Genomic DNA, 23,822 nt, shown 5'->3' with positions numbered 1-23,822 from the left:
TCTTAAGACCAGGTTATAGCTCACCTGGTCTCACTGATCAGATGGTAAATGCAGAACACTGTCCCTAAATCAATTACTGAGATGTCCACAGGTAAGGAGTAATCTCCAGTCCCATCTGAACTCTGCACTGTTGAATATTCCACGTTTTACAGAGACCAGGTACCAGGGTCAGGTAAGGATCTTGAAGACTGGCAGCAGGTGTTTTGGTATCAGACTCTTTCATGTCACTCACTGTGAATCAGCAGCATCAAGCTGAAGACGTGGCACAGTCGCTTGGTCCAAGCCTCACATTAAATCCCTGTGTAAACTCTCCATCTATCACCATTGTAACAAAGTTCAAAAATAATATTTACTTTGTCTAATAATCCTCTCTGAACACACAGATGAGAGCACATCTTACAAACTGGTTTGAAAACAAACAAAAACAAATCCATTTTCATTAAAGGAAGATACAATTGCCTGGTTTGACTGGTGATTAATATGTTACTGCATCAAAGTCATTTGTCAAACTCTTCAAATCAATTAAACTAAATGCAGCCTTGTTATGCACATACAAGTCTTCAAACGTTTGCATGTCAGCATGGAATACACCAGCCTTCAGTAGGATTCATACTGGAGGTGACAAGAGAATCTTTGTAAACTAAGGTGTGTCCAAAAAAACAAACATTAAAGTGTCGTGAACAGACTCCAGCTTTCACTGGACACATCCTGGATGTGACATTCACTGCCGCATTTCATTTCTGCAGTGAAAGTCTGGTTGTCCTGTGCTGATCAACGAGAAGCGAATTCATCGCGTAGCACATTTATTTGTTGAATGAAAAATGTATGCGTTCGAAAATAGCTCAGAAAAGCTATATTGTACGATTGTCGAATTGGCTTAGGAAGTTTCCTAAATCTAGATGTGACCCAGAAGCATCGGCAGCCACGATAACAGCTGTTCGTAAAACACACTGAAACATCCTGGATGGAGCTGCTGCATTTTTGTAGTCCATCTTCGGATATTTGTAGTTTCACCACGGCAGTCGCACGTCAATAACATCCGCCGTCACATGATGACGTAGTATAGTGAAAGTCGAGTTGGGGTCTCTGAGCAGCGCTGTCGGCTTTTCCTAAGTCCTACGAGTTCCCCTTTACACCTTTCCTTGACCTCATGACGTTTTCCACCGAGTTCAAGGAATAGTACATAGGAAGGACAATTCGACCGCACCCAATGTCTTGAACACTAGGTTATCTGTGCACACAATATGCAGAGATGGTACTTTTAGGGTTCACAGACCACATTCACATGTGGAAGAATGCGCATTGGGCCAATGCTGAAATTCTCATACACCAGGTTCGGGCAGATTGCTTTAGATTGGCTCACATCAATGTAATTTGATATTCCTGAGTTAAAAGGTTATTCAACTATTGCACAATTAATTGGTGAACTATAATTGAAGAGATGCTCTGTGGGCACACATTCAGGGATACAGTTATGAAAGGATTTCCCTTTCTTGAACATAGCACTTGTTAGTAAAACAAGAAAAGGGAAAATGTTTGCTTGTGGGGGGAGAGTGAAGGCATGTAGTGAGGTGCTGAGCATGATCCCGGACAAACGTTTCCACTGGGAAGGACTACAGAAAACGCTGAGGTTACATTGGGTTGGCATGACGGCACGACTGCAGCACAGTCCCAAATCCCCGTCTCTGCTCTCTGTCATACATCCATCTGCTCCAGTCTCTCTCTTTCTGCCTGGGTCAGTGTTACCTTCTGCTTAGATCAAGAGTCTCTCCAGCATTTGTCACATCCCTGGCTCGGCTCCAGTCGTCTCTAATGATCCTGTCTCTACCTATTCTGTCACACTACAGCAGCATTCCGTCCGTCCGTCCTAAAGCATCTCACCCTCTTCCTTTCTCATCCTCTGTCTTTCCCATCCTCATGCACTCTCCTCTTCTCCCACTACCCACACGCTCATTCAGTATTCATATTAGAGGACATTTATGAGATCGAGTGTGTGCATCTGCACCATTTTCGGTGCAGAGGGAAACCTACATTTTCTCCACTAGCCCTCCCCTGCCCCCCCTCCTCTTTCTTATCTCACTAATCCAGATTCTGGTTTTGGTTTTGCGTTGCTCGTCTTTTTTTAGACTGAAAGCCATGTGCCACTCACTCCTACTCTCCCTCTGCCTCTTTCTCCATCTTTTTCTCCCACTGCCACCCACTCAATCCCTTTCACCTCTTCCCACTCAGTTTTCTCTTCTTTCAATCGATGTGATAGTATGTGCACAGCAGTTTACAGGTGTGTTTCCGTGTACAAATTTTTTCTGTGTGTTGAGGTGGTCAGTGTATTTGTGCTCTGCCACAAACTGTGTACAGAATCTTTTTGTCGTATCTGGTCAGATACTGAAAATAACTGCAGCAGTTTTGCCCACACACCACTGCAGCCACAGGACTTCAGCAGTGTGTTGAATGTATAGTGGTACGTTAGTTTGGCATTTTTCACACACTTGTATTGAACAGTTGTCTATTAATGGCTTCTCTGCAGAATCACATGATTTCTGTTTGCAGCCAATAGGTTTTGAAATGTATGTTCAGGAGGGGACACACACAAACACACACCTGCCAGATCATCAATGCTGTCGCATGGATATTTTCAGTGTGACGGCCTTTTACTAATGGCCTACTGTATATATGAATCATCCGTTTCATGATGCACAGTTAAAAAGAGTCCACAATGAAGGTGAATGTTATAGTATCTACATCTCTATAAGACACAAGGAAGACCTTACCCAAATCAAAGTCACCTAGAACTGAAGGTTATTAGAAGCTGCAAAGTTGAAACACTTGATCGCCTTGTTGCATCTCATGAATTTGCATTTCAAGCACCATGTCTGACAAATAAATGCACATACATTGTGGGAACTAGTTTCCAAGTTTTCCTAATTCTGTTGTGAAGCACTTCCTTCTACTGCTTTGAGAAGAATCCACTTTCAGTTAATTTCAAAGAAAAATTAGGACACATGACGACAAAGAAAACTAAATTATGTTTTCCACTCGGCATGTTTCATATGATACAGTTTTCCCAAAATATTGTCTGCACTCACACACACATACAAGTTAAATGAGGGAAGGAGCCATAACAATCAAACTACAAAATATTCTACTTTGCTGGGGCTCCATCCGAAAAGACTTTCTTTACTACCTGTAATGACCCCAACAGCAGCATTACATCCTACTAAAATCATGCTTAATTAATAAGTCTGCAGTGGCAAGGAGAAGCCAGTCTTGCCGTTTTCTGGCACAAGAAGAGGTGACGTATGAAACACTTTCACACACACCGACGGCGAAAACAAAGAGGCAACATATCTGCCAGAACTCACTGGAGGCACTTGGTTTCCACTGGGGTTGATCTGCTTAAACACAAACCAGTGAACCATCTATTTATTTTAATCTTCACCAGCAGCACTAAAAATATAAACACAACCCAGATTTCTGGTGTTTTCCACCTGCCCGTGACAAAACCGAGGCTGGTCAGTCACGTTGAAAAGCCCGATGATTGATGTTCACCACGGCCTCTCACATCAATGACTGCAAACCATTTATATTCAACAACAGAATATAAATATGGATGTGTGGAGGGGAGGAGGGTTTGGGTACAGAAGGTTCCACACACCAACGACAGGCTGTATCTTAAAATTTTGATCAAATATTTAATAATGTGTAGGCTTGTCTATAGGCGAGAGGCAGGACACCATGCAGAGAGGAATTTAAAATAAAGATGTGAACAGTAAAAGCTGTAAAATGAAGTAGTGAAAAAAGTTACGTCCTCGTCTTTGCTGTCAAACTCATCTGTTGCCATGGCATTTAACATTAGAATACAAAAGGCTTATCACGCACTATGTGCCACTCGTTACAGGTAATATTCACCTGCACTCACTCTCTTAGATCGAAATATCATATTATAATTCATCAAAGCCCTAAGGGATGATTTATTAAATAAATGTAAATGAAAAAGAGAATATCCTAACACTCCACCTGACACCAGAGGCCATTGGTGCTCAAACGTCACGTGTCCACACCTGGAAGTTGGCAGACGAGTCGGGGCCCAAGTCATCACGGAGATGTTCTCGGAGTGAATGACTAAGAGCTGTGACATTCCCCTCGTTGCTGCTGCACCAGGTCGTTGTTTTGAAAAGGTGAATTGGAAGCACGTCATCTACTGTCTACACGAGGGCACGGCGTCCGGGCAAAGTGGAATGTGATCATAATGTATGGTGACGAGGAGACCAGCCGACCGACCGATTAGCAAAGGTCAGTCATTAATAAGGTCAAGTCCTTTCTACTGTGAGCTCTCGTTACTTGTGACGGGCTTTTAAAAAAAATAAATATATATATATATATACAACATTTGACATTTGACACCGTGGATTGCCGGTGACATGAGGGGGGAACAGTGTGCACCGGCATCCGAACACGTGATTCCACAACAAGGCGATGGGCAGCAGCGTCTTGCGTCTTAATCCCATTTAATCGGGACAGCTGCTTAAAGAGGTGGCATCCTCCTGCAGGGCCCGCGGCTCGTGGAGATGTGGCCTACGACGTGTGTGTGTGTGTGTGTGTGTGGAGCTGGAGAAGAACAAGCATGTGTGTGCGCGCACACACACACACACACACACACAGCTAAAGGCATTTGATCGTGTGCTCGTCCGCTCTGCTCACCTGTATTCTGACGACGCCTCGCCGAGCTCCACTGCATCGGCTCCGCTCGCGCTGCCATGTCCCTGCGACCGCCGGCCCGCCTCCGCCTCCGCCCCAGCCTCAGCCTCAGCCTCAGCCTCAGCCCCGAGTGCGCGGAGAATTCACAAACGTCTCGCCGCTTAAATTAAAAATAACCCCCGTGCCGACGTCATCGCCGCGGGCGGATGAATGGGCTCCGACGAGCCGGAGCGTCCCCGGGTTCTCCGCCGGCAGGGACGACACATGCGGGGCACGCGGCGCGATGGCTCACACGGGGGTCGTGCTGACGGGCGGGCGGCTCGGTGCTCGGGGCTCCGCCGCCTAATTGCAACACGTCGTCAGCCGTGGCGCTCCGCGGATCGCGTCCCTGCCCGTCGGCGCCCGGCGCGGCGGCTCCCTGTGTCCTCGGCGGTCAGATGGCGGCGGTGGTGGATGATAGTCCGGCGGGGCTGCGGTCGACCGAGACGAGCCCTCCGTTCAGCCGGTCAGCAGCGGGAGTCAGCGTGCCGTCCGCCGGACAACTCCCGAACCCCAGCGCCGCGCGGGGAGCAGCTACACGGAGGTGGCGTTTGACGAGAATCCCCGGCCCCGCCCCTCGGACACCTCTCCCGCAGGGGCGAAGGAAAAAAAAAAAAAAAAAAGAACGCGTCGAACTCGGCTGATCTATGATTTCCCTTAGGCGACAGGCAGTGTGATATCGAACCGCTTTTTGTTGTTTTGTTTTTCTTAGATGGAAGACCGTAGACACTCCTGAGATCCTGCGGGGAAAGGGCGCCACTGGTGGCTTGTGAACATCAAGGAATCCTGATGACAGAGACCGAGAGAGGCTGCCGCTCCCCTCCGTGCAGTCACCCACAGAGAGCCCGGGACGGGGGGGGGGCACTCGTTTTGTTCAGTCGCTACCTGCTTATTACTTCACGAGGGAGCCGCTAGATGTGATCCGATATTGCATTGACCGAGCTTGACGGCGATAATTGAGGATTGAAGGGAGTTGTGCCACCGCGCATGCGCCGTTTAGTATTTACCCCAAAGGAACGCACGTTACCACAGCGACGAAACACACCCACCGTTGCGCGGAAACGTGGATTTGAAGGATTTTTTTTTCTGTTCAAATCGCATTCAAAAACACACCGTTGAGCAATTAAAAAAAGACAAGAGACCAAATACCTCTATACTTTGAGTTATTACATTACTGAACGCGTCGCCATCTCTTCCTCGGTCATTGCCTTGACTTGATTTATTTCGCGTCACATCGTGACCGAACGCAAAATGCCCACATTTTTGCTCAATTCATAAAGAGAAATTATGACATTGGCACAAAAAAAAAGGAGGGACGTGTTCGGCTCCAGATCTGTTTTGGCAGGACGTCCACCAGGAAGCATTCGACGACGTCGCACTTTGCCGATTGCTATCTTGACATACCATGCTCCTCTTTGGCTGGACGTATACTGGGCGTGGATCAGCGACCACGTCAGAAAAATCTGCACAGGGAAAAAACGTGTACGGTCCTGTTCTGTCAAAGGTGCAGGCGAACAAGACAAAGGCAGAGTTTCGAAAAGCTACTGAGACGAGATCGAGTGAAGGAGGAAAACAGCGACGTAACACCTTCACACAGCCTGCTGCTGTCGGGCCCGCTGACCTCAGGGCCCGGGGTCGTTTGGCAGCTCCCGTCTGAAAATAGATTCAGAGCAGCTTGCGATTTGTGTGTCAACTGAAACGTGTCACTCAGTTAAATGAATAAATATTGTCCAGAGGAATGAAAGTTGTGATGCCACAAACATATTGTTCTGAATATTTGTAATGTAACATTTCTCATTATAGAGCACATTCGAATACACTTGGTACAGGCGTATTACCCTTCACAGAGAAGAGGGCAACATGATTCATTTCCATCATTAAATGACTGGAGAAGTGCCCAACTATCTTGTGGGAATTGACTGATGATGATGGTGAGTGGTGTCACTGGTGCCTTCATGCCAGTATGATGATAATAATAACAATAACAACAACAACAATAATAATATATCCATATCAATGGTCTGTGTCCTTACCACTGTTTAAGTCTGTGTGAGTGCCCTCTGACTTGTTGTCAATCACTGGTAAATTAATGAATGGGTGGTGGGAGGGAGCAGCTAATGTGGTTACTTACATCATATATGTATTCACAATCTTGTAACTAAATTACATTACTAATGTACTGACTCACAATTACTGGGGGGGGGGGGGGGGGGGTTGAAAATTTAGTCCAACACTGAAGACTAAACACTGAAATAAAAACAGTGCTGCAAAAGCTCTGACTATCTGCTCTAATTTAATGAACAGTGAATGAACTGAAGCTCAGCTATTCTGTTCCTGCTCTGACAGGAAATTCTTGGACTGTGATTAAAAAAAGTTATGATTCCTACAGAGAATGTCAACATTATGGACATAAACACCCTCAAACATACCCAATTGTGACAGTCAGAACCTTAACCTGTGCAGCTATTGATATCTTGATATCAATTGTTCTTTAAAAAAAGGTGTCATTCTGGAGTGTAACATGTATCAAAATCGAACCTGGGAGATATCTGTAGAGATAAAGGCGAAAGATTTGCCTCATTGAAATAACCCTTATTACTGCCATAAAAAACAATTAAGACATAGACTGTGAACATTTTTTTAAAAGACTCCAAAACCCAGGATGTTATCAAAGATACCCCTTTGTTAGGACCAGATGGTACATCCCAGTCTCTCCTCCTCTCCCCCTCCTTCTCCTCCCTCCTGCCCTCAGTGTCCTCCATCTCTCTGCGTTCTCTCATTTTCTTATATTAAGGACATTCTGACTTCCAGAGACTGTTGTGGCTCATCCTTCATCTGTTACTCTTGTAATCTCTACAGAAGCTGTTGGAGAGGTATGTAATGTCCATATTTCCTCTTGTCATTTATCACTGCAGGATTTAATAGGAAACATTTTTGTAAAGATGTGTCAAGCCTACATTCTGTTTAGTTCAAACCGCTGTGATGCATTCATTAAATTTAAGTATCTGTTCGCCTTCACTTTTTTTCCTTATTAGCATTTTCACCAATTTCCTCTATCGCAGTCACTGTGGTCCTTATTTCTCTCCTCCATCTTGTCCTCCATTTATAGCACATATGACTCATGCACTATGAAAGTGGGAGAACAGAGAGCAAGACAGGGGAAGAGATCAGATCTTCCTGTTATCACATCTGGATTAGACTCCGGGGCAAAGAAATAGACATTCAGTTTGAGACTATGAGTTGACTTTACAGTTGCAGCACATATGAAAAAGATTTACACAGGAAGCTGCCGTAACAAATTATTCAGGAGAAGATTATGTCACAGCAGCTGTGATGAAAATAAACAATTCTCTGTCCTTCTCAGGGGTGGAGTGTTCCCATCAATGTCATATTTTTCCAAGGTCACTTTTAAGGCCCCACTCCACCGCTGTACGGTGAATACATGGATATAAGGGCTCTCTCACGTGTCAGTGTGGCTCATGTGTCAAAACAGCAGATAACATGATGTTTGAGCTTATTTTAGAAGGATAATCTGGCTGTGTCTGTTTGCTGTTTTTCCTCAGTGAAGCAGCACAGAGCTGACCTTATATAAAGACTCCTTCAGACCAGACCATACCTCTGTCCCTGAGTCCATGGAAGCCAAGGCCAAGTCCGGGGCAACGGCGCCCAAGGCAGCATCTAAAGTAGAGAAGAAGGAGCCGGCAGCCCCTCGCAAGCCTGACCCTGAACCTGCAGCCCCTGAGCCTGAGCTTCCTCCTCCCCAGGATGGAGCACCAGAGGCTGACGCTGACACTGCAGCAGCAGGTGACGAGGCTGCGGCCTCCGGCACAGACTCTCTGGAACACCTGAAACCCTTCCTCTTCGCGGGTGCCATTATTGCTGCAGGAGCCATCTTGCTGGGAGCATTGCTACTGGCGAGGAGAAATTAGAGCGGGGTTGAGGATTGGTTCACAGACTACCGTGGTACAGATGGGGGATGGGGAGCCACTGTGCAAATTACTTTTTTTTCTTGGCCTGCTTTCAATCATAGTGAATCAAACAATTCAAGTTTTGATCAAGGCTGTATATGGAGCATAATTACACATAGCATATGCATGAAATTGCTTCAAAACCACATCTGAACTGTAATCTTCCATTTCTTAGAAATAAAAATCACACTGTAAAAAACCCTAAATCTTTACTAGTAGCTTATGCAACTGCTTTATCTTGTTTAATCCTGTTTGGACAACAGCTGGGAATATGCATTGTGATGTATTGCACATATTTAGGCAAAAACATGTGCCTACCTCTTTCTTCAGAGGATTGGGAGAGAGACACTGTGTCGCTGCATATCCAAAATCCAAAAAGTGTTGAATAGATGATGGTCCAGAGCAATTTAAAGAATCAACATGTTCAGAGAGAAAAATAAGCAATCAGTGACTTAAGAAAGGGAATACATTGGCTTGTTAGAGATGAAATAAGTATAGTATGTGGCACAAAAGAAGAGTGGAGTTAGGTCTTGCTGTAGAATGAGAACGTTTTATTTTACTGTAAAAATGTTGAAATCAATAACCTTTTATGTTTTACACTATAGCCATCTTACATATTGACATTTTACAGTAGGTACTTAGCTGTAGCAGCCATTCATGTTGAGGTATCACGTGTGAAACCTGCTCCCAACATGGGAGTTGTTTCTGTTTTCAGTGTAGTTCCCTTATGTGGCTTTAGGGGGAGAAAAAAATCTTGTTTAAAAACCCTCATTAATACCAAAGTACAACTATCTTAGGGTGAGCACGTCCTACGTTGCAAATAGAATGACAGATAAGTATAGATGAACCAATGTTTAATAGTTTTACTCAAAGGGGGGGAAAAAATCAAGCAGTCACAATTTTGCTTCTGCATACTCACCTGTACAGCTGTACACATTGTCTATTCACATGTAAAGCTCATGGAGATGTCCCTGTTGCATAAGTAGATAGAGAAAAGACATTGCTAACAAACACCATTACTTGATTTTAGTTGTAAGGGAACGTACAAACATATTACCGACCACATATATTATACAAGCATACCACATTCAACACCCCAAACACATCCAAAAGACAGTATGCCAACACCTAAACAAATTTCACCTCACATTGTACTTTACAGTGTATGAAAAAAAAGAGAAGAAAAACCCTATTTTCATGAATTCAACAGCGTATAAATGCAATAATTCAGATAGGACTCATTATTTAGCACCTGTTATGTAGCAAGGTTAATGACATGAATGATGATGTAATAATATTGTTGGTGATTATGATGTATGATACTTATGACGGCAATGACGGTGATGTTACAGATGATGATGATGGTCATGATGCTGTTTTTCTTTGTGACTGTAATGATTATTATGATGGTTATGATATATTTTTGATATATTTCTAACATTTTCCTTATGCACACTCCCCCCCCCCTGCCTCTAAACTCCTGTATGTAAAAAAGAAAGAGGTTGTAATCCAACCTTTATTAAAGACAGTGAACCAGCCCAAGTGAGTAATTCTTTGATATCAATTGCACAACATTTGAAGGATACTTACCGAAAATATTCCCATACTTGTTTTAAAAAAGAGAGAAATAAAGATCGGTCAATAAGTATTGTTATATAGATATTTATACTCTGTGAACATATATACTGGCCTACAAAAGCCCATGTCAGTCAGCTCTACATATCCTCTACCTAACCCTAACCCTATAATGAGTCAAAGAGCTGATAATACATCATTCACAATTTGTTCGCTTCGTACATGCTCTCATAGCACTGGTGTCTACATAGTCAAAGTAATTTGAAACAGCATTGCACAGAAAGGCAGTTTGTAATCAATTACAGCTCCATAATTATAAGATCTGAATTTCCTTTCAGCTGCCAATATATTAGGTACACCTAGTTAAACTAATGCAGTCGAATACAACAGCCCTGCAACAGAATCCTACCTTCATGCTGGTTATAATGTCTGTAATTGTGATCAGCTTCTTTGAACTGTATTGAATAAGTGTCAAGTCAACTTTATGTAGATTTTGGAGGGCTTGATGTTTGCTGTGCTGTTGTTATGTACTGCATTATACTGCAAATTGTTTGACATACTTTATCCAACGCACTTGCTGTATATCAAGGATATGTCTCATAAGCTCTTCGAGTTTATCAATGAAATAAAATAGTGGGAGGTGTGCTTTTATTTTGAAGGACCAGCACCGGATGTCGTGTTACTGTTGTCGTTGCAGCAGGAGGAGCATCGTGTGGAGGGAAGCAGACATCACCTCGTCGACACGAGTTTCTCTCACTATAACTTAACGTTTACGCTTTGGGACCACTCAGTTGGTGGCGGTGAGTAGACAGAACTTCACACATTTTAGACTTTGTGTTTAGACTTGGCGAATAACGAACAATACGCCAGTTCGCGGCAGCGCGTCTAGCGGCTAACGTTAGCTTACAACTGACTGTTGTGCTAACAGAGCTAAGCGCGTGGCTAAAGTCTGCGGCGGAGCTTTAAGCATGGGACTCTGTTCGACTGTGTGCAGACGTTGCGGTATTACTTTTTATTTATTTTTTACAAAAGCAATTAAAGCTAAGTTCCCTACCTAGGTCACTTAAACAAATTCGTGGTCATCATCAAAGGTTCTTGTGAAAATAAAATGGTTGCCAGTTATTTGCCTGTGTTATGTCATGTTAATGGGGGGATGTATCCGTCCGTCTCCAGGTGTCTTACAATGATCATCCCTGTCCGGTGCTTCACGTGTGGGAAGATCGTGGGTAACAAGTGGGAGGCGTACCTCGGCCTGCTCCAAGCCGAGTACACTGAAGGGTGAGTCTATACCTGCTGGTTCCTGTCATTGCACGACACTCAGATTTTGAATAGTGGATGAGGGCCTCAGTTAAATCGTCAGCAAGACCCAAGTCAACATCAAGACAGTTAACATATGGGTCATGTGGGAGTAGTTACAATATGTTTTTTCTTCTGAAAAGTCAAATTAAAATACACATGACATCAAAACCCTTTCAGCCTGCTCCAAAGTAACATGAACAATAAGACCAAGGGTACAATGATGGAAGTAATAAAACAGTTGCCGGAGGCTATTTAGGCTGATAAATTCTCACTATTGTCTGCATTATTCCTTCAGTTCTCTGTATGCAATGCATGAGGACTGACTTTACCTCCCCTCTTCCTCTTAAGTGATGCCCTTGATGCCTTGGGCCTGAAGAGATACTGTTGTCGGAGGATGCTCCTTTCTCACGTGGACCTTATTGAGAAGTTATTGAATTATGCTCCACTGGAGAAGTGATTGTTACCTTCAAGACCTGCAGGGACTTTTGTGGGGCTGTGACATGGACATATTCATGTTATGTTTTTGTGTGAGAGCAAACGGTGATCTCCTTTCGAATGTTAATTTGTGCACCCGTTTGAATGCTGTTTTTCCTTTCTAAATAAAGCTATTAAATGACCTAGTTATGTGTATTATTGGCTTACCAAGTTACCACCGTGACCGTGTAATTTTCACCTTATGACTTTCTACTGAAACCATAAGGTGAAAATTAGTTCTCCCACTTTCACTATTTTGTATCAGTGTGCTTTGCGTCAAAGCAAAGCTTCACCTCAAATATTGAGAGAATGGCTGTGTTCTGTATAAGAGACCCTGCAGTGCATGAGAATGGCTGTCTCGAGCAATATCAGTAAAATTTAAAGTCATTTAGGTTCTTCAAGTTCAAATACCATCTCAATGCAATATGAACATAGAATTTCAAGACTATCTTTGTGGTCTTCAGTGAGCAGATATAAATGCCTGCAGAAATAAAGCACTGGAATTAGATTTTCAGGGAATGTTCTTTAATTTGTAGATTTCATACAAAAGAAACTGATGAAAACATTATCAGTATAACATAAATTATTAAGGGGTGTTCCTGTGCATGCAAGCGTTGGACTGATGTCCCAGCAACAAATCTACTTAACCCTAAACCTACCAAAATTTTTTCTTAAAACTGGAAAAAGTCCTAGTGTGTACAGATGACTGAAGAACACAAAGTACATCATTTCTTGGAGATGCATCTTCAGTCTCACCTTGGGAGTCCTCCAGATTATAATACAGCTTGATGTAGTAACAAAAAGTCCTGTCTTTTCTCTGTTTCACACTGAGACTTGACCTGTCTGGGAAGAGAATAAACCATTCCACATTTAGAAAAAACAAAATGTATTGGCCAACAGATTAATGTAGCAAGAAGCGCTGAGATGATGTATGTTAACTGTCCTTATAGTGTTGGTGGCATGTGCCAATCACTGATTCATAAAACTACTGAACAGAATCTGGGGTGTTTCATGAAGAGTTGTAACCTTTGCGTTGACTGAAAAGCTTTCTTACACATTGGACTCTTAAATGCATACACTCCACCTCACGACTAAATATATTGCCTATGCTAGGGAGTAATAATCATGCTAGACTTGTTCATTGACACAATAACAAGATGTGATGATGCAGCATTAAAGGGGCCGCAAGCGATTTTGGTCGGCGCTTGAACCTGCAGCTTTTGATATGGGAGACAGACGAGCTAACCACTAGGCCAAAACCCGAGTCTTAGCATTTGTCATTAGCACGTCTCTTAAGGTGTCAGCACACAAACTACACACCATTTTTTTGATTTACAGAGCCAGGGCGGAGCAGAAAAAAAAATCTGAACTGTCAGCAAGCGGACCATGAGGAAATATTTGCTGATTTTTTAAAAATATGTTTTGGTTTAAAATTGCCTGCTGCCCCTTTAAGAGTCTGGTGACATAATAGGTTACAGTTGGTTGCACAGTACGAATTTTGTACTAAAAATAACCAATAACTGACCTTCACTTCATGAACTGTAATCTGCCAAAGAGGTTTTGGGTTTGATTAACGCACTAGGAACCACAGGCCGGTTTATGCAATACAGCTTACAACTTTAACATAAACCTAGAAAACCCACTTAGGACATAGCTAAATACAGGGAGGACATTTTTTTTTCCTTTTTCAGAATTAATCACATACCCAAACAACATCCATAATGAGGTTCAACATCTTCTATATTCTGTGTTGACTAACAACTTTAACCACATTATTTTGTACCTCACTGACTAAATGAAGAAGGTTTTCTGTTGTATTCATTGACGCTTTTATGTACATAAAACCCTAATTTAATCAGAAAGTCTCATTAAGAACAACAAGACAAACCTCAGCAAAAGAAATAGAACAGAGATAAAAGAGATAAAGACACAACAAAAGCCAGACACACAAGCACATACAAAGAGTACTGGAGTACTGGAAGGCAGTTTGCTCAAGTTCAATCAACTGGTGGACTATCGAGAGTTAGTCAGTCCTAAGATCTGATCTGATGACAGCTAGTTTTAGATTTGAGAAAAGATATAATGCACAGAGACAGCTTTAGTAGAAGATGCTTCAAACTAAATTGTGGTGTATAGGACAACAGCAATAAGCTGTTATTACACTGAAGGCCACAGGGCTTCCCAGTGCCTTGTTGAAGATTGTTAAGATTTTTAGATAAAATATCTTCAGATAAAAGTTTTATTAATGTATAGTAGTATTTTTTTCATTATTGAGGTCACCAAGCAAGTGAAGTGAAGGATGTCAAACGAGAGATACTAACCAACACCACTGTATGTCCATGTGATATTTAACATTTTGTGAATCTTTAGGCAGTCTCTCACATTGTGGTCTCGCTGCATTTCAAAACACAAACGCGTATGTACTAAGAAACCAACAGAACTGACAATGACATACACAGCAAATAATGAAACAGTCTAATCGATGTGTATAAATTAAGTATATAAAATAGATGGAACCTTACCAAGTCAGCGGTATCGGTCTCTGTGATCTCTGTGGTCTCTGTGGTCTCTGTGCCTTTCCCGTTCCTGTTCCCGCGTTCGCTCCTTGTCCCTTCCTCCACTCCAGGAACGTTCTCTGTGTCTTCGGGACATTCCTGCACCCTCCCAGCCAGAGGAATCGTCTTGGTCCCGTTCTCGATCACGTTCTCGATCACGCTCTCGCTCCCTGCCACGACCCCTGTCGCGGTCTCTTTCTTTGTCCCCGGAACGACTCCTGCCCCTGCACAGAGTTTGTGTTTGCGTGAACCTCGAAAGTTTAAGAAAGTTTATAATACTTCAATCCTCAGCTTCACCTTCTGTTTGGGCAACAAGATGCATCATGTCTGAGAGTCCAGAAGAATCAATTATACAAACCTGTAGCCATAGTTGCCCTGGATAGAGACAAGACAATCTTTGAGTGAGGTGACCAGGGCTTGACAGCGATCATCTGCATACACTCTGGACTGCTTAATGATGGCAATGGCAGTTAACAGAGTCTCCATAGCCACCCGCAAGTCTCCTGCATCAGCAAATGAAGAGATTAGATATTAGAGATATTTACTTTTAAGTAGTTAAGCATTTCAAAGCTGTTAGGGTTGGGGTAATAAAACATTTTTTTGAACAATGGATGATATTTACTGGCACATACAGCACATTTAGTAAAGAAGGGTTAAGCTATAAAAGGACTGGAAAATGAACAGGTTAGGGTTAATCAGTTGTTTGGGATTTACCTAATGCCAAACTTTTTACAACTAAATTAGTTTCACCCTGATTAGACTATACTCAGCTTTTGTTTAATCACACTGCTTATATTATTGGATTGGAGATCACTGTCAAAGGGAAATCAACAAACTTGTAAACATATGACAAGCTCTGATTGCCCACCTTTATTTTTTAATTAATCCATTAATGCCAAGCTCTATATCTGGTGAAAACCACCGCTTGTCATCAACTTGTTACCCAAATCCTTGATGAAATGTGATTTCAATATTATGCAATATAGATGCTTCTCATTGGCAGGGACTGAGCATTACATCGCGTCCTTGTCCACCTCCACTGTGAGAGGGGTGGGGAAGGGAAAAGCTTTTTATTTTTATTTTTTCTCTCCATATGGCATATGACAGTTTTAAATAGGGACCTGTCCTTTCCAAACATGGCTTATTAGGTTCTGCATTCCTTCTTCCACTTCACGAAATTTGCTGCCACACTTACCAGCTGCTGCTCCAGACACAGCCTTGGAGATGGCACTGCTGGAAACAGCTCGGTTTCTGTTCATTAGCTCTTCAAAATCTCCATCTGTACTCTGAGGTGTGTGTCTGAAAAACACACAGATTGTTATCATAAAGACTATGAGGAGGATGTAACCACCACCAAGTCATTACTAAAAATAAATGTTGCCATGAATTCTTCAGAATTGCTAAGACAATCTGAATCTTAAATTGTTGTATTATCTTTAACATGTTCTGTGTTTTATTATATGCATATAATTTCTTGTATTCATCTCTGGATCTCATTTAAAGATCCACTTTCAACAACAGTATGATTAAACTTGGGAAAAACATGATAATGTATACAATTTGTAATAGCTATAAATTTAAACCTGTTTTCTCACTTTTGTTGGCTGTAAGCTTTGCTACTGTGCCCGTCTTGTCCCGAGGTGAAGAATGCTGGATTTATATGTAGACTAGGAGATGGATGGCTATGAACATGTACGGGATGAGGAGGAGGGAATAAAGGCGGTGGCATGGGTGGTGGCATGTTTGGAGGCATATGTGGGAAGGGAGGAGGTGGATGACAGAGGAAAGGGCTGGGTAAAGGGGGAAACTGGTTAGCAAGTGAATGTGGTGGAAAAAGTGGAGGTAGAGGGGGATGGATGGGCTCCTGTGACAATAATGAGGGAATATTTTCTGAAGAATCAGAGTCCTTGGGATCTTTGGAATTCAGACGAATGGGTATACCTGTTGAGAAAACATTGTTTTTTGTCAAGGTTGGCAGACATGTTGACATATTGCAATTTAATGCAAGTTCAATTTTATTCTGTTAAGGTTGTGGTGCTCTCACGTTTATTCGCTATGTCCTCAAACAAATTGAGGTTCTGTCTAGTGGCGAGGCGACATTCGAGCCTTGCCCCATTCAGTTTACATTTAGGAATGCTTTCCAACAATATTTTGAATGACTCCTCTGATGTCACCACCAATTCAGCATATCTATATTCCAGAGTAGAAGAAAGAAGAAGAAAAAAACACATTTATGGCTATGACACAGAAGATGCTTTTGTTTTTTTCCCCATTAATTTATTTATATTTCATACATACTTGAATTTGCAACCACTTACCCTCTTGACTGGCCATTAATTCTGTTCTCAGCAAATTTGATGTCTTTGATGTCACTCACACCCAAATTTTGGGCCATGTTTATGATGTCCTGGTCAGATGTCCACTGCAAGTCATAGCAGGATTAGGAAAAGGGTGTGAAAAATGACAGGAGGGTAGACAGTTACTCGTGATCTTGATGAATAGTACGACTGTTGCAGAAATAGAAATTGAGCAGATTTACAGGGAGTCATATGTCGTACCAGGTGAACCTTCCTTTTTGTTAATGTGTATATATAAAAAAACAACAAAAAAAACAACTTAAAATACTCACTGTCATTAGAGACAAATGTTCAGCCTAACATTAGGTTACCTTTGATTGAACTTAGACACAGGTTGTATTAATAGAGATTCTAGAGGACAATGCTTATGTTAATTGAGGTATCTGATTAATTTAGTACAGACCCCTGGATGAGCTGGAATTCTGTTTTGCATTACTGCCCCTAAAGTCAACTCAAAGTGCATCGTAGTCCATCAAAACAACCAAAAGTAAAACAATCCATGGTAGAGTATTCATAACATACTGGATGATTGGCCATTCCTGTAAACAGCATTAAATGCTCCCCTTAAAAATATATATTTTAGTCCTTTAGGAAAATGAACTGAACCATTTGATCAAAAAAGTTGCCTTCTGAGGCTAAATCTCTTTCCAGCCAGTAAAACCATGTCCTATTCACACTCCTCAATTATAGACTGGAAGTGAACAGTTAAACCCACAAACTCATAATTTACCTTATACCACCTTTTGTGCTGAGTTTAAGCAAAAGTCAAAGTTTTTGTGACGCTGTGTAAAACAGCACTTTGTCCAAAATTCATCTGACATTTGTACCGATGTGTTGCACAAGTTCTATCACCTGTCAGCCCGTTCAATGATGATTACTTTAGTTTGAAATATTGAAATTTAATTTTTGATACTGCATAATACAGAAGGGGTTTCTGTTAATCCTTCCCTCCTTGATATGAACAGAGCGGACACAATAACAGAAACACCAGTCCTCTCAGTCTTTTTTCTTTTCCTTTTGTCAAGTCCATTTGCTCTAATGCACCTTAATACTGCTCATTTGGGTTTTCAAAACATGGGATAGGGCTCATTTGACTTTCTCTGGTCTTTTGCATCTAGAATGTGTTCTGCAAGCCTATAGATGGACATGGACAAAACATCAAATTGTACTGTACAATACTTTAAACATGTAACCCACACTAACACAGAATGGGTGGTACTCACCCAGGGGAAATTTCCAATATACAATGACAGTCTCCTCAGTGAACTTCCTCCTGTCTGCATTTTCACGTCTGTTGATTGGGCCTCCTCTTGTGCTGAGGTCTCAGGAGGGGGCACACTTTGAGTATCTTTCGTGACCTGATTAACTGAGCCAGTCAGAACAGCATCGAAAAGTTCATTTGCTTCAGCAATTCTGTCCCAATCCTGTGCAGGATAAAAAATAACAATAAAGTCATCTTACATGCTGTCATCCTGTCTAACTCAATGGAACAAACCACTGCCAGTAGAAATACAAGTCCCAGGGCTCAGCTGCAGGAACTGTGGACTGAAGGGATCATTCCCATATTTTTGGGGTTATTGAGCGGTACAACAGGTAATGTAAAAACAGAGTATTGGCATTCCAGTATATCTAGTGTATTTCCTATCTGATAAATAGTAACGTCAATGCCCCCCCCCCCCCCCCCCAATGTTCCTACACTACCAAGTGTTTCTAATAAACTGACAACTGGGTGTTTGACAGCACAACTTAAAATGTAGATATTATCCAGTAATGTTTTATCCAAAGTTATGGATGTCTGAAATAGATCTGCCATGATCGGTAGTTTTATCTCGATTCCATAAACTTTCTGACTGTGCCCAGTGTAGAGAATCGTTTTACCGCATATGTACCTTAACTTTCTCTGTGAGAAAAATGTATTTGAACATTTTGCTGCGATGAAAAAAACGTAAACATCAGACTCACCTCCTTGTTTCGATACATATCACCGTAGACACCCGTCTTCCTAGAGGTACTTGACCCGGCTGCTGCCCCAGGAGCAGCCATCCCTGGGGCCTAGGGTGATCCGACTGATGGCACGGCAGCGAGTTTAAGTGTTTGTTTGTTTGTTAAATCTTTTTCAAATTTGCCACATGCACACTCAACTGAAAAGTATCACTGCATACCGTCAACAGGTGAGCAGCTAATGTTATTGAATGACTGTTCCCGTTTCGCCTCGTATCAGCTGTTAGCTAACGTTCAGCTCGAGCCCGCAAAACACGAAAAGGTAAAACATAAAAGATATGAAAAGCCGAGAATACAACAAGCGAACAGCGGTTATGAAATAATACTTTAATAAAACCGTTGAAAACAAATAACAAAATATTTCACGTGTGACTTCACATATGAATATAATCTAACAAGGGTGGATTCGCTCTTTGACCAGCTAGGTGCTAATGTTGCTACACTGAACATGGAGGTGCAAGAGGGCGAAGGAGCCGGGTGACAACAACAAGCAGCATTTGGTTCCCCTTTGTCACGCCCCTTCAATTTATGACTTTAAGGACGTTTGGTCCTCGTTTGTATTGATTATGTTTGATAACTGATATTGTACAATTATGCAATAATAATTTAGTACACAACGCTGATTCTAACTATGTTTTGTAAATGTTAGTGTTACCAGCGTGGTGTGTGCGCCGCGTTAAATCGTCCCCTCGGTAGCTTCCCGTGACGCTGGAGCTACTTGTGTAATTTCTGTGTTGTGAGTCTGACATTCAGACGAGCGGTTACACTCCTCACGGCGGAGCAGCAGTTTCATCCACGGGTCGCGACACCGCCAAACAGAGGGTTAGAATGTGGTCGTCTGTCGTTGCGAAAAGAGTGAGTAATAAAGCAAACGATTAATTTATTTGTTAAAGTTTAATTTTTGATTCTACCACACGACGTCGTTACATCTCGTCCAGGGACTCTTCTCTTAAAGCTGTAGCGTTCAATTGAGACGTATGATAATGTGGTGTAGCAACTGTGTGTTAATGTTGAAAAGACTTAATGTTCTGTTCAGTCTATTAAACGTTATGGTTCCAGATCGGACAGCGTGTGCTGCTGGAGGACAGTTGTACAACAGGGCATTTACGCAACTCCACCGCTGCTTCTCGACTGCGTCGATGTTTTCTTTGTTTTCTTTTTTTTGGCCAACTGAACTTTAGGTTTGTTGTCAAGTGGAAATCAACTTGAACTGCATTTACTAAAGAAATAAGACAATTTCAAAAAACATTTTTTACATTTCTGTGTTTTGCATCGTCAATACATCATCTTAATAACTTGTACTATTGTTGACAAGAGCCTGATGGGACCAAAACACCACACAAACGTGCATATTCACCTACAAACCGTATCGCAGGAATAGTTATTTTTTTGTATTTTGTATATATTTATAGTCATTATAAACAAGCCAAAAAAATGTGATGTCACAATGAACAAAAAGAAAAATAATTATGACAATAGAAGATAAAAAGGAAAACACCCATATACTGTCCCTAAAGTAATTGTTTACCATTAATTATACGCCTTCTGCTTTGTAAAGTAAATTATATAATATTTGAGAGAGAAGAGGAAACCTCTCATACATTTAAGGTCCCATACGGTTACATGATATGGCAGTTTTACATGTAAATCTTATACCTGAATAAGCTCCAGAGACATTCTTAGGTGAAACTTCAGCAACCTTAAACAAAACAGAAGCAGTGTGGGGAAAATGTGATGTGGTGACATCAAAGGGAGATACTGTGTTAGTTCAACAGCAGATCTGCATTTTCAGCAGATTTTAAAACATATTGCACATTGAAAATTTTGACCAGATGACATGATATAAAACAAGGCACTGGTATTTGTTACAAATGTGTGTTTTTTGTTGCCCATCAGCTGGTGACAGGGATGTGCCAGGCATCATGGAGGCCAACAGTCACAGGGCTGGTATCATCTCGTGGTTACCGTGGAGATTCGCCAGAAGACACCAGGGGCGACCTGATTGAGATCCCTTTGCCACCCTGGGAGGAGAAGCCGGACGAGCCCACCAACATCAAGAGACGCCGACTGCTTTATGAGAGTCGCAAGAGGGGCATGTTGGAGAACTGCATATTGCTCAGGTTGTTAAAGTGTGCTGATTTGTCCCATCTTTCTGTCATCTTTTTTTTCACCTCACTCTTAAAGGATATGCTCACATTTTACAGATCTCTGTCTAAAACAATATTAATTTGCCCACATGAACTCTTATGGTCGATTTAAATTGCTCCCACTTCCCCTCTCTCTTAAAGCAATTTCAGTGTAAGTGATGGTGGACAAAGCCTGTTCTGTTTCTTTGCAAAATGATTTGTTAAGTTTAGCTGAAGTAAATTTTCTAAGGCTTCAGCTGGTTGAGTCAGCCAAAGAAAGGTATTACTCTGCCTCTGTCAGATCAGTATTGAAACACTACATTTGGAAACAGAAAGAGAAAATTCGTACTAAATGTACAGTATATGTGGGCATGTGTACGAAAAGGTGCGTTAGTTGTAAAATGAAGCAGCTTTTTAAGTTTTCACGCTTTCCCTTATTCCCCAGTTTAAATTCCTGGTATGGAGTCCATTCACCCATGTCTCAGATAATCACCAGTAACCATGACTTTCCATTTAGAGAAAAGACTTAAATGAATTCTCTGTCTGTCTTGTAGCCTATTTGCAAAGCGATACCTGAACACGATGAGTGAAAACCAGCTGCTGCAGTATGACAGACTGATAAATGAACCAAGCAATGACTGGGACATCTACTACTGGGCAACAGGTGAGAGAATAGTGATGCATCTTTGACAAGTTTTTCCTCAGACACGTGATGTTTCCTGTACAGTCTCATACAATACTGCAATCGTGATACATCAAATAGTGAGTTTGTGAGCTGGCAACTCAGACTCCAGGCCCTGAAGGTAATATGGATACTCCCACTGCAAAACATTTGAATATTTAATGACATCAAAACATGTTGGCTTTGGAATATTAATGTTTATACGAGTTCCAAATGACAAATAATTTCTTTGACTCATGAATCCAAAAAAGGAATCCAACCTTCTCATTTTAAATTCAGTCTGTAACATTACCAAAAGTAGAAAACTCCATCTGGCATAGTAATTAATAACGCCTTGTTTGTATTGTTTTTTTCTTCTTCTTGGATGCCTTCAATTATCCCTAGACTAGTAGAGATGAGGAGAGAATTAAAATTAGAAGTGTGTTTTTTTTACAGAGAAGCTGCATTGTTTCTTGTCCTTGAAGGAGCACAGTGGCCTTTTACTCAAAATTACTATATGACGCATATGTATTTCATTCCTTATTATCATCAGGAGAAGAATACCATGTCTAAAAAAAGCCTATCAAAGTGATGTCTCTGTCTCTGTCTCATGACTTATCTTCCTGAATTAAATAATCCAAAATCAATTTTAGGATAAGTTTGCAACAGGAAATTAAAAAAAAACTGATCTCTATTTGCTTATAGAAGCTCAGCCCACCCCTGACGTCTACCAAGGAGATGTCATGGATATGCTGAAGGAGTTCACAAAGAACCGCAACCAAGAACAGAGGTTGGATGCTCCCAGCTTGGAGTACCTGGAAAAGGAAAGTCAGTGAGGTCCATGGCCCTGTGGACCTCCTCAGAGACTCATTTAAGGAGGCATACTGAGTAAATATCTGCGTCATATTGCTACAGCGAACTCCTCGGAGAGTCGGCTGTTTCTCTAGCTTCACATGGCAAAATGTACAAAATGTTGTGTTATATTCTTTTTGTAGTGCTTCCCGCCTGTTTCTGCCTTATCAGTTGGCGATGACTGGGAGGAGAAGATTCAAGGGAAGGTTGTGGAATGGAACACACTGTTAGGAATGTGTCATGAATATTTTGCATCAATTGTATGATAGATTTCTGTTTTAAGACTGTAAATTAAAACTGCTAAATATGTCCGATGCCTTTTGAGTAGGCCAGCATTCATTAATGGATATAAACTGATGTGTGCAATGATCTTACTGTGCCTGTTGCAGACATCATGGGTTATTTAATAAATGTTGCTCCTCTACAGTTTTCTTCTTGTGTATTTTCTTTGCAACAGTTATTATGAACTACATGATTGGATCTCTCGCTTGGAGGATGCCATGTTTGACAGAATGCATCTGTTACATAATGCGGTAGTGACATTGCAGTGTCTGTTGACGGACACCAGATGGCAGCAGATCACTTAATTTTCATTGGCAAATCAAAGCACGTGCTGATCTTAGAATCTCTGTGGCAAATAGGTCACCTGTAACCCACATATATCTCACATACTCTATTTTTCACGCAAGATACAATGTCAACATATCAGCCCACAGCTGCCACATTTATTGTAATGGCTCTCCTGAGAAATTTATGCAGTGAATTACAGATACTGAAAACTGACGTGCAAGATACCTGAGGGGAAAATAGAAATAACACCACATCGCTCTATTAAAGAATGAAAGAGATATTACCTGCGGAATGTGTGTTTTTATTACAGCATTCATAAGACTAGAGTATCAATGTCATATATCGTCAGGCTGAGTTTCAAGATAAACCACATGTATTTTTGCTCACAGGCTTTTAAACAAGGTTATATTTCTCTCCTCTGTGTCGACTGACGGGTAGATTTCTTGCCTTCGCTGTGTGACATGTCGGTTCAGTGGAACCGTGTACTGAGAGCACCTTGTACTGAGAGCATAAGGGAAATGCCCTCTGGTCAGAAGATGTGCACAGAATCTCAAAACAGATAACAAGCCTGCTTGTGTACACCCATAGAATTATAATGTACATGGTATACCGCGAAGGTGTTACACAAACATGGCAGAATTACAGATATG

The 23,822-nt window shown here is 41.6% G+C and overlaps 4 protein-coding genes and 1 long non-coding RNA gene across 11 annotated transcripts in view; 3 read left to right on the top strand and 2 right to left on the bottom strand.

The window, feature by feature from the left end:
* Nucleotides 1–5,678, bottom strand: part of dagla (diacylglycerol lipase, alpha) — a 32,109-nt gene extending 26,431 nt beyond the window's left edge. For all 4 annotated transcript variants that reach the window (XM_035628256.2, XM_035628257.2, XM_035628258.2 and 1 more), the window contains exon 1: nt 4,699–5,678. The gene's annotated coding sequence lies outside the window, so the exon portion shown is untranslated. The remainder of the gene's footprint in view (nt 1–4,698) is intronic.
* A 1,247-nt stretch (nt 5,679–6,925) lies between these two features.
* Nucleotides 6,926–10,240, top strand: LOC118302247. Its single transcript, XR_004790490.2, has 2 exons — nt 6,926–7,607; nt 8,298–10,240. It is a non-coding gene; the product is annotated as an uncharacterized LOC118302247 (long non-coding RNA).
* Nucleotides 10,241–10,918: 678 nt separating this feature from the next.
* On the top strand, nt 10,919–12,196 carry polr2l (RNA polymerase II, I and III subunit L). The gene is made up of 3 exons (XM_035628419.2): nt 10,919–11,077; nt 11,451–11,555; nt 11,925–12,196. Exons 2-3 carry the CDS (start codon nt 11,461–11,463, stop codon nt 12,031–12,033), a joined length of 204 nt encoding a protein of 67 aa, XP_035484312.1. The 5' UTR covers nt 10,919–11,077; nt 11,451–11,460; the 3' UTR covers nt 12,034–12,196.
* A 357-nt stretch (nt 12,197–12,553) lies between these two features.
* On the bottom strand, nt 12,554–19,444 carry LOC118302355 (cleavage and polyadenylation specificity factor subunit 7-like). Of its 4 annotated transcripts, none has more exons than XM_047331598.1 (10): nt 19,125–19,444; nt 18,925–19,028; nt 18,186–18,386; nt 16,924–17,027; nt 16,650–16,795; nt 16,201–16,546; nt 15,801–15,904; nt 14,964–15,108; nt 14,573–14,829; nt 12,554–12,893 (listed from the first exon to the last, which is right to left on the bottom strand). In XM_047331598.1, the coding sequence occupies exons 2-9, from the start codon at nt 19,003–19,005 to the stop codon at nt 14,577–14,579; spliced, it is 1,380 nt and encodes a 459-aa protein (XP_047187554.1). In that variant the 5' UTR covers nt 19,006–19,028; nt 19,125–19,444; the 3' UTR covers nt 12,554–12,893; nt 14,573–14,576. The 4 variants fall into 4 exon arrangements, with proteins under 4 accessions (XP_047187554.1, XP_047187555.1, XP_035484310.2 ...); XM_047331599.1 differs by adding an exon at nt 18,424–18,507 and having other exon boundaries at nt 18,186–18,328; nt 18,925–19,443; XM_035628417.2 differs by having other exon boundaries at nt 18,925–19,443.
* A 218-nt stretch (nt 19,445–19,662) lies between these two features.
* Nucleotides 19,663–23,028, top strand: sdhaf2 (succinate dehydrogenase complex assembly factor 2). Its single transcript, XM_035628418.1, has 4 exons — nt 19,663–19,818; nt 20,860–21,083; nt 21,644–21,753; nt 22,456–23,028. The coding sequence occupies exons 1-4, from the start codon at nt 19,792–19,794 to the stop codon at nt 22,584–22,586; spliced, it is 492 nt and encodes a 163-aa protein (XP_035484311.1). The 5' UTR covers nt 19,663–19,791; the 3' UTR covers nt 22,587–23,028.
* Nucleotides 23,029–23,822: the final 794 nt, after the last annotated feature.

This window comes from Scophthalmus maximus, chromosome 4 (assembly GCF_022379125.1).
Source record: "Scophthalmus maximus strain ysfricsl-2021 chromosome 4, ASM2237912v1, whole genome shotgun sequence".
In the NCBI taxonomy this organism is placed as follows: Eukaryota; Metazoa; Chordata; class Actinopteri; order Pleuronectiformes; family Scophthalmidae; genus Scophthalmus; species Scophthalmus maximus.
The sequence above is the reverse complement of the archived record's forward strand: the minus strand, read 5'-3'. Positions and strand labels throughout refer to the sequence as shown.